The sequence below is a fragment of the Urtica dioica genome, chromosome 2 (assembly GCF_054948205.1).
Source record: "Urtica dioica subsp. dioica isolate 48M chromosome 2, U.dioica_male_clone48M_v1_H2, whole genome shotgun sequence".
In the NCBI taxonomy this organism is placed as follows: Eukaryota; Viridiplantae; Streptophyta; class Magnoliopsida; order Rosales; family Urticaceae; genus Urtica; species Urtica dioica.
Window position 1 is genome coordinate 2,529,326 of NC_142757.1, and position 10,875 is coordinate 2,540,200.

At 46.5% G+C, this 10,875-nt stretch overlaps 1 protein-coding gene across 1 annotated transcript; it reads right to left on the reverse strand.

Moving 5' to 3' along the window:
• Nucleotides 1-2,490: 2,490 nt before the first annotated feature.
• LOC149404006 (uncharacterized) lies at nt 2,491-10,651 on the reverse strand. Its single transcript, XM_089603903.1, has 4 exons — nt 10,437-10,651; nt 10,002-10,134; nt 2,640-2,864; nt 2,491-2,529 (listed from the first exon to the last, which is right to left on the reverse strand). Exons 1-4 carry the CDS (start codon nt 10,649-10,651, stop codon nt 2,491-2,493), a joined length of 612 nt encoding a protein of 203 aa, XP_089460029.1.
• Nucleotides 10,652-10,875: the final 224 nt, after the last annotated feature.

Sequence of the window (10,875 nt, forward strand, 5' to 3'; positions counted from 1 at the left end):
GACATTCATGAAGGGTAAACATAGATAATATTCAGTGGATCCGCTCATTATAATTAGGTGAATTCTTGAGTAGAAAATAAATTCATTTGAACCGAGAGATTTTCAGTGTCAACTCGTTAGTGGAGTCAGTTGGCATTAAGCTAAACTTGGAAAAGGTTTGTGAACTTTTGAGTCCAAGTGTTTAGCTCAAGCTTTGTTCATTTGGGTCCATGAGGTCACTGTCACGAATCACATCGAGTAGGAATAGTTAAACTGAAAGCTAAGTCAAAACAAAAACGAGACAGTTTTACGAAAATTGTCAAAAGGGTATTTTTGTCTTTTTGGACATAGGACGAAAAAAAATGTCAATAATTTTTTTTTGACATTGTCATATGATGACAAATGAAATAAATATTACTCAGTCATATTAGTGTAATTGGGCCTTGAGGATTAATTTCATTTCATAGAATTTTACTTGAAAATTCTTAATGGGCTTTTCTTATGTTGTCATGAACAAATGAAGAAACATCTAGAAGCTCCTTCTAGAAGCACAAATTTCGTCCAACCCAAGGAAAATAAGGCTGAATTTCGTTCATGCCATAGTGGGAAAGAGAGTTTATTTTGTGCATTGATGTATGAAGATACTTGCCAAAAGAAAAAGGGGAAACAAATTTCCTTAAGAAGGAAAGTGCATTTTCGGCCAACTAAGAGGAAATCAAATGAGGAAACAAATCCTAAGCCTTCATGAGGCATGTTGGACGTGCAAGGCAATAGGAAAAGAGGAAACTACCTTTTGAAGGTAATCCTCCTCCTATAAATAGGAGCCTCATTCCTCACATTTCATTCATCCAAGTTTAAGAGATTTGAGAGACTCTCTCTCTAGAACTTTGGTCGAACTCCTCTCTCTCTAGTTTATTTTCAATTTTGTTTTGGCACCTAGGTCCTCATTTGACCTAGAGTTTAGCTCTGCGACTTCAAGACTCGTTCTTAAGTCGTAGTGTTTAAAAGTGCCCACTCACTGATTCCTTTTATTTCGAGTGATTTAGTGATGGAAACTATCGTGGTTGCTCGAGGTGCCGAGGAAAGAAAGAGAGACGTGCTGCGAGGAGACGAGCGTTGCAAACTTTCCAAAAGCTTCTACAAAGTTCAAGCTTCAAGAAAGGTTAGTAAACTTCTATACTCATAATAGGTTTTAATTACATGTACTTGCTCTTTGTCTAGGTTAGTAAAAACTGTTTTTACTTGAAAAGAAATTTATTAAAATTCCGCCGCTTCCCGAAGCGTTTAATCTTTTTCTTAAACCCTAGATCAATTCCAACAGTGATATACATTGCATTTCAGCAATCTTGTACATGAATTCCATATCTATGAGATCTTCACAAAGTTACTCATGACGTTCTCACAACTTAGTACTTCACCAATAGGCCTTGTTCGGAATCACATAGTGAGTCCGAACTCTGACTTTCTCAAATGAGAATACTAAGGTGTGAAATGGCATGTCTCATTTAAGGATTGAGGTAAGCACGATGCAATTCATACGTAGTGACTTCGAGACATAAGAGGTTAAATGGTTTGTTCTTATCTCTTCTCTAGAAGTGCACTGGTCAATTCTGTACCTTCGGAAGATACCTACAAGAACTATAGAGTTTCCAACTCTCAATGCCCCATAACCAGACATCGTAGATTATACTAACAATCGTACTGAGGTCAATAGTCCTTTGACCCTTAGATTGCGAATATATCGTTTTAAGCAAACTACGAAGAGTTTGTTCATGCAAATCTACATTTGTCTCTTCGTAAGTTGTTAAGTTTGTTTTTGGACTAAAGACTAATGTTTTATCATAAAGCTTCAAACAGACAAGGAAGAATGAATGAACGTTTCAACTTTCTATTAATGAATAAGCAATTACAAGCAAGAGTCTTCGTGAGACTTTATTACATCAAATGTACAAAATAAAGACTACAACTCTTCTTTTGGGCACCATTGACAACAGAATTCTCTTAATTACTTTGGTGGTTGGTTCTAGCATATGAGGCCTGATGAACTTGCTCTCACCAACTTCATCTTAATGAGCAGGATAGCGACACTTCTGCCCATACAAGGTTTTGTACGACGCCATACCAATTGTCGCTTGGTAGCTGTTGTTGTATGAGAATTCAATTAGTCGAAAATAGCGACCCCACGGGACCTAAAATTCTAAGACACAAGCTAGGACCATATCTTCCAGCACTGGATCGTTCGTTCGCTTTGGCCGTTGGTCTGTTGGTGAAAAGCAGTACTAAACTTTACTTGTAGACTCTTCCAAAACTTGGATGTGAAGTGAGCATCACGATCGGAGACAATCGAGCTAGGAACACCATGGAGACGTGCAATGTCATTAATGTGGAGTTCAGTGAGTTTATCCACATTATGAGTGATTTTGATGAGCAAAAAATGAGCTGATTTGTTCAATCTATCAACAATGACCCAAACTAAGTTGTGTCCCTCTTCCATTGTGGAATCTCAAGTGGTTACAACATCTCAGCTGGTTTCTGGTGCTCTACATTAACCTGTTGACAAGTTAGGCACTTTTGGACGAACTCAGCTACATCTTTCTTCATTTATGGCCATAAACAGACCCTTTTTAAGTCTTGATACATTTCGTCGCACCTGGATGTACCGAATATGGTGTCCCGTGATCTTTTTCCATCAGTTGCTTCTTGACTTCTTCATCGGACGATACACAAACTCTTCTGTTACACCTCAGAATCTGGCTTTCATCCAATTTGAAGTCACCTTCTTTACCATTCTGAGCATCAAACATCTTTCCAAGAAGATATTCGTCTGCATACTGACCATCTTGGATATGTTCAAGTAGTATTCGACGTACGCTAAGAGCAACTAACTTTCATGCGATTAGTTAGAGTTCTAATTGTTAAACATCATCTTTCAAATGGAGAGACGTTTATGTTGTCAATGGTGCCCACAAGAAGAGTTGTAATCTTTATATTGTGCATTTGATGTAATAAAGTCTCATGAAGACCCATGCTTGTAATTCCTTATTCATTAATAAATAGTTGAAACGTTCAATCAATCTTCCTTGTCTGAAGCTTTATGATAAAACCATAGTCTTTTAGTCCATAAACAAACTTAACAACTTACGAAGAGACAAATGTAGATTTGCATGAACAAACTCTTCGTAGTTTGCTTAAAACGATATATTCGCAATATAACGGTCAAAGGACTATTGACCTCAGTATGATTGTTAGAAGAATCTATGATGTCTGGTTATGAGGCATTGAGAGTTGGAGACTCTATAGTTCTTCTAGGTATCTTCCGAAGGTACTGAATTGACCAGTGCACTTCTAGAGACAAGATAAGAACAAACCATTTAACCTCTTATGTCTCGAAGTCACTACGTATGAATTGCATCGTGCTTACCTCAATCCTGAAATGAGACATGTCATTTCACACCTTAGTATTCTCATTTGAGAAAGTCATAGTTCGGACTCACTATGTGATTCCGAACAAGGCCTATTGGTGAAGTACTAAGTTGTGAGAACGTCATGAGTAACTTTGTGAAGATCTCATAGATATGGAATTCATGTACAAGATTGCTGAAATGCAATGTATATCACCTCATGCTTTGTTCCTTGGAGTGTGAATAAATGAACTGGCCAGTGTCCAAATTGAATCTTGACTCTTTTGGATGAAACAATGTGACTTGTTAGCTCTTCATCAATACATTGTTTCTAACTTATTCACAAGCGACAAAGGAGTTGAGGAAATAACAGCTAGAAGGGTAAAATGGTAATTTTGTAAATCCCGACTAGCTGATGATATTCATGAAGGGTAAACACTGATAATATTCTGTGGATCCACTCATTACAATTAGGTTGAATTCTTGAGTAGAAAATAAATTCATTTGAACCGAGAGATTTTCAGTGTCAACTCTTTAGTGGAGTCAGTTGACATTAAGCTAAACTTGGAAAAGGTTTGTGAACTTTTGAGTCCAAGTATTTAGCTCAAGCTTTGTTCATTTGGATCCATGAGGTCACTGTCACGAATCACATCGAGTAGGAATAGTTAAACTAGAAGCTAAGTCAAAACAAGAACGAAAATTGTCGAAAGGGTAATTTTGTCTTTTTGGACATGGTATGAAATGAATGTCAATAAATTTTTTTGGCAATGTCATATGATGACATATTATATCACACGGCGATAACATGTTTATTGGGCCTTGTGAATTAATTTCATTTCATAGAATTTTACTTGAAAATTCTTAATGGGCTTTTCTTGTGTTGTCATGAACAATTAAAGAAAAACCTAGAAAGCCTTTCTAGAAGGCTTTTGGCCGTCCAACCCAAGTGAATGGGAGAGCAAATTTCGTGCATCCCTTAGTGTGAAAGAGAGTTTATTTTTTGCATTAATGTATGAAGATACTTGCCAAAAGAAAAAGAGGAAACAAATTTCCTCTAGGAGGATATGACTTGTGCGGCAAGGCAAGTAAAATAGGAAACAATTTTGCTTATAGAAGCCAAGGCTCACACGCCCAAATGAGAAAAGGAAATAAGGAATATTTGCTCATGAATATGTGATATTCTATAGAAGAGGAAACTACCTTATTGAAGGAAAAGCCTCTCCTATAAATAGGAGCCTTATTCTTCTCATTCTATTCATTCCACACAAGTTAGAGATTGAGAGACTCTCTCTCTAGACAGTGTGGCCGCCCCTCTCCTCTCTCTCTCTAGTCAATTTCTTTTTATTGTTTTGGCACCTAGGTCCTCATTTGACCTAGAGTTTAGCTCTGCGACTTCAAGACTCGTTCTTAAGTCGTAGTGTTTAAAAGTCCCCACTCACTGATTCCTTTTATTTCGAGTGATTTAGTGATAGAAACTTTCGTGGTTGCTCGAGTTGCCGAGGAAAGAAAGAGAGACGTGCTGCGAGGTAGACGAATGTTTTCAACCTTCCGAAGGCTCATCAACGTTCAAGCTTCTAAAGAGGTTAGTAAATTTAATAAGCTCATATTAGTTTGATTTATATGTACTTGCTCTTTGTCTAGGTTAGTAAAAACTGTTTTTACTCGAAAAAGAAAATTTTTAAAATTCCGCCGCTTAACGAAGCGTTAAACTTTTTCTTAAACCCTAGATCGATTCCAATAGTTTCTGTTGTTGGCCCGTCTAAGGCCAACGGGAACAAGGTCATCTCTTCGACCCACATGGCTGGTACGAGATCTTGGGCGGCGAAACCCTGACTCAACCAGGAGCCGGCCCAAACCAATGGCCAAGTCAAAACCCAGCCATGGGCCGAGTCAATGGCTCACCCGGCCATTGGCTGGGTCAAATGGCTCACTCGGCCATTGGACAGTTCACTCGGCCAATGGCCGAGTGAACCCCTCAGCCACCAAGGCAGTTCACTCGGCCATTGGCCGAGTGAACCTTCCAGCAGTTCACTCGGCCAATGGCCGAGTGAACCCCTCAGCCACCGAGGCAGTTCACTCGGCCATTGGCCGAGTGAACCTTCCAGCAGTTCACTCGGCCAATGGCCGAGTGAACCCCTCAGCCACCAAGGCAGTTCACTCGGCCATTGGCCGAGTGAACCTTCCAGCAGTTCACTCGGCCAATGGCCGAGTGAACCTTCCAGCCGCCAAGACAGTTCACTCGGCCATTGGCCGAGTGAACCTTCCAGCAGTTCACTCGGCCAATGGCCGAGTGAACCTCAGCCGGCCCAAGACCTTCACTCGGCCAATGGCCGAGTGAACCTCACCACCATGTTCACTCGGCCATTGGCCGACCCAGCCTCCTCCAAGGCCGACCCAAGCATTCTCACTCGGCCAAGGGGTCTTCAAACCACCCCTTGGCTGCCTATACATACCAAGGCACCCCCCTTGGTCCAGGGAATCGATTCTTGAGCACTGAAACGCTGCCGAACTCGTACCTCGCTCGTTTCTCTCAAGCTTTGGCCTCTAAACACCCCTAAAACCTCTATTCTCCACCTCAATCACACTAATGTTGAGCGTCGGAGAGGTAAACAGGGGCACCCCCCCTGTTTCCCCTTTGTAGTTCACGTGTTCTCTACTCCTTTTCAGGTACTCTGACGAACTCGAGGGACATCCACAACTAAGGGACGACTCGGGACACCGGGTTCGACACGCTCGAGTCAAGACGAGACCACTTGGTCCGGCCTTGGGTCTAACCGTCTTTGGCTCCTACATAGTTGTCCGAAAAACAGCGACAACATTTTGGCGTTAGAAGGAGGGGACCACCGACCTTAGCACGCTCTCCCTTCCATTCCACACTTTCACCGCCCCTACGACTCTCGAGAGATGAGTCACCTACCCACTACCTCCGCGGGTACCCGAGCGACGAGCTCGAGGTACGGTCTCCGACTCCTCGCGCACCGTCTTGAAGGGCAACCTCGCGATAGCGAGAGCCAGCCCCAAGACCCGGTGAACGACCCCGAGGCCGAGCTCCGAGAGGACACGGCCCGGCGGCTCGAGGAGCTCCTTGACCGTCCCGGCGTTGACAGCTCCCTCATCGCCGATCTCCTCGGCTACGACGTCGAGGATCGATCTGCTCAAGATTACTCTGACCCCGAATACGTGGAGGAGTCGAGGACCGACGAGGCCACCCCTAGCCTCGCTCAAGCGCGACCCGAGAGGGCCAACGGTGCGTTGGCCGATCCTTTGTACCCGGCGCGACAACAGGCACGGTCACAGTCCCAGGGACTCGCCCCTTCGGTTTCAAGAGGTGGCCGGACACGGCCCCTCGCCGAGGAGAGAGCGACTCTTGTCGACGATGGAGCCGATAGCCGAAGCGCTCGCCGGACGACCCGACCAAGGGCGACCTCGCCTCGTCGTGCGCCAAGCGCGGACCTTAGAGAGCGCTTGACGGCGCAGAGAAACTCCCGAGGGGAGGATCTCCGCCAAAGGCTAAATTCTCGAAGGGACGCGCTCCCCGCCGCAACTCTTGGCCGACCTCAGGCCTATGTCATGGACCAAGCATCCAACGAACGCCAACTGGTGACTCCCGTGGCCCCGACGGTCGGCCCTGCTAACGGGCTTGACGTGGTCACGATGATTCAGAGCCTCCAGAATCAAATCATCGAGATGAGGGAGTCTGGGAGGCAAAGGCCGTACGGAGGGATCGAGGAATCATACTCTCCCTTCGCCGCACAGGTCCTCGCGCAGCCATGCGTGGGAAACTTTAAGTTACCGTCCATTCCCCCCTATGATGGACGTACGGACCCCCACTTCCACGTCCAACACTATGAGACGTGGATGACGATGCAAGGGCAGACGGACGCCACCCTCTGCCAAGCCTTCAGCCTGACCCTCACAGGGTCGGGCTTTGAGTGGTTCCAAAGTTTGAGGCCTGGAAGCATCCCGTCCTTCAGGGCCTTGCGAGAGGCTTTCCTCGCTCGCTTTGCCACGCTTGTGGCACAAAAGAAATCGAAGACCCACCTCCTCTCCATTCGACAGGGGAGAGATGAGACATTGAGACAATACCTCGCTCGCTTCACCGAGGAGTCTCACAAAGTCGAGGGCTTCGACGACAAGGACGCCATCACGGCGATCACCGAGGGACTTCGCACGAGCGACTTCCTCAAGTCCATTGTCGGGCAAGTCCCGCGAGACATGGCGGAGCTGATGACGAGAGCCCGCACACATATGGGAATCGAGGACTATCTCGATGGCCGCGATGGCCGAAAGTCAGAAGGACAAGGTAGTCGCCACCGTGAAGAACAGGACGAAGATCGCCCCGACCCTCAAAGCAAGAGGAGCAAGGGAGGCCGGGCCCCTAACGGTCGCCCCCTCTCCGGTCCAAGATCGTCCCACGTTGATAGCTTCCGAGCGTCATCAACATACACCCCTCTGAACACTCCGCAAGAGCGGATCCTAGCTCTGCACCGCGACAAGCTAGGAAGTCCGGCTCCTCTAGCGAAGGATCCCGCGAAGAGGGATCGGAACAAGTTCTGTGAGTACTACCAGGATCACGGGCATCTGACGTCCGAGTGCTATCATCTTAGGCGTCAGATCGAGGCCCTGATTCAAGACGGGAAATTAAAAGAGTATGTCTTGAGAACGGTCGGGGCGGCCACGGTGCACGAAGGCCGTCCACGGCAGGGAAGGAAGGGTCCGGCGACGGTGACTGTCATGGACCAGGCAGCGATTGAAGAACCGGAGAGCTCACAGCTGCATGTCGTGGGCTAAGCCCGTCCCCTTTTCTCATTATGTCATTTTATTTTAAGACAATCTCGAATTTCAATAAGGCCAATGGCCCAGGGATGTAATTTTTGACTATTTGTGCATGATAATTGTATCACATTTCACCTCGAAGTCTTTATCTTGCTGCATTATAATTTCTAGTCTCCTCTACGAGTACACAAGAAACTCGGGGGGCTAATGGGAAACAATGCTCAACGAAGAACAATGCTCGACGAAAATAGAGTTCGCTCGCTCAACAAAAAAAAAAAAAAAAGAAACGACAAAGACGTGCAAATCGATTATGCCTTCGTTGGCAGGTCGAGAACATAAGACGCGCACCAAACGACAAAGACGTGCAAATCGATTATGCCTTCGTTGGCAAATCGAGAAAATAAGACGCGCACAAAACAAAGAAGACGCGCAAATCGATTATGCCTTCGTTGGCAAGTCGAGAAAAGTAAGACGCGCACAATACAACAAAGACGTGCAACTCGATTATGCCCTCATTGGCAAGTCGAGAAAACAAGACGCGCACAACACAATAAAGCCGTGCTAACCGATCACGCCCTCATTGGTAGATCGAGAAAATGAGCCACGCACGATCAACCCGAAACAAAAAGTCGTCCCTCGCGACGAACAAAGGCCGTCCCTCGCGACGCGCGAAGGCCATTCCTCATGGCACGGACCCGAGAGCGTTCATCCCGCATCCGTATAAAGGCGTAGATTTTGAGTTTCCGCTCGATCTACGCTCGACCGGAAACTCGGGGGGCTAATGTTGTTGGCCCGTCTAGGGCCAACGGGAACAAGGTCATCTCTTCGACCCACATGGCTGGTACGAGATCTTGGGCGGCGAAACCCTGACTCAACCAGGAGCCGGCCCAAACCAATGGCCAAGTCAAAACCCAGCCATGGGCCGAGTCAATGGCTCACCCGGCCATTGGCTGGGTCAAATGGCTCACTCGGCCATTGGACAGTTCACTCGGCCAATGGCCGAGTGAACCCCTCAGCCACCAAGGCAGTTCACTCGGCCATTGGCCGAGTGAACCTTCCAGCAGTTCACTCGGCCAATGGCCGAGTGAACCCCTCAGCCACCGAGGCAGTTCACTCGGCCATTGGCCGAGTGAACCTTCAAGCAGTTCACTCGGCCAATGGCCGAGTGAACCCCTCAGCCACCAAGGCAGTTCACTCGGCCATTGGCCGAGTGAACCTTCCAGCAGTTCACTCGGCCAATGGCCGAGTGAACCTTCCAGCCGCCAAGACAGTTCACTCGGCCATTGGCCGAGTGAACCTTCCAGCAGTTCACTCGGCCAATGGCCGAGTGAACCTCAGCCGGCCCAAGACCTTCACTCGGCCAATGGCTGAGTGAACCTCACCACCATGTTCACTCGGCCATTGGCCGACCCAGCCTCCTCCAAGGCCGACCCAAGCATTCTCACTCGGCCAAGGGGTCTTCAAACCACCCCTTGGCTGCCTATAAATACCAAGGCACCCCCCTTGGTCCAGGGAATCGATTCTTGAGCACTGAAACGCTGCCGAACTCGTACCTCGCTCGTTTCTCTCAAGCTTTGGCCTCTAAACACCCCTAAAACCTCTATACTCCACCTCAATCACATTAATTATGAGCGTCAGAGAGGTAGACAGGGGCACCCCCCCTGTTTCCCCGTTGTAGTTCACGTGTTCTCTACTCCTTTTCAGGTACTCTGACGAACTCGAGGGACATCCACAGCTAAGGGACGACTCGGGACACCGGGTTCAACACGCTCGAGTCAAGACGAGACCACTTGGTCTGGCCTTGGGTCTAACCGTCTTTGGCTCCTACATAGTTGTCCGAAAAACAGCGACAACAGTTTCCACCATACTTGCTAAAGATGCTACGGACTTAGGACTGGGAGCATCTGCCACCTTAATGGCCTTACTAGGATGGTAGTGTAGATCGATGTCATAGTCATCCAGGAGTTCCATCAATGTCCTTGGTCCACGTTCAATTCGTTCTGAGTAAAGAGATACTTTAGCATCTTATGGTCCGATAAATATCGCAATGGACTCTGTACAGGTAGTGTCGCCATATCTTGGGCGCATACACAACTGTGCCAACTTCTAGATCATGGGTAGGGTACCGAGTCTCATAATCTTTCAGCTATCGTGAGGCGTATGCAATGAGTTTCCCATGCTCCATTAGAACTGCGCCCAATCCATTCTTGGACGCGTCACTAGTAAATGGAAAATCCATTAATTCCTCGTGGAACGATGAGCATTGGTGCGGTCATCAACCTGCTCTTCAACTCTTGGAAGATCTTTCCACAACTCTCGGTCCAAATGAACTTCTTTCCCTTATGAGTTAATTGGGTCAAAGCCATGGTCAACCTAGAGAATCCTTCCACAAACTTCCTACAATAGCCCACAAGACCCAAGAAACTCCTTATCTCGGCGACCATCTTTGGCTGACTCCACTGCCTCACGACTTCCACTTTGGTGGGAGCTACCATAATTCCAGTGCTACTGACGACATGACCGAGGAAAACAAAATTTTCTAACCAAAATTCACATTTTGAAAACTTGGCATATAGTTGCTTTTTCCTACATCTGTCTAACGCCAGTTCTAGATGCTACTTATTATCTTCTTTGGTCTTTGAGTAGATTAGGTTGTTGTTGATGACCACGATAATAAACTTGTCCAGGAAGTCCTCAAATAATCGATTCATGAGGTTCA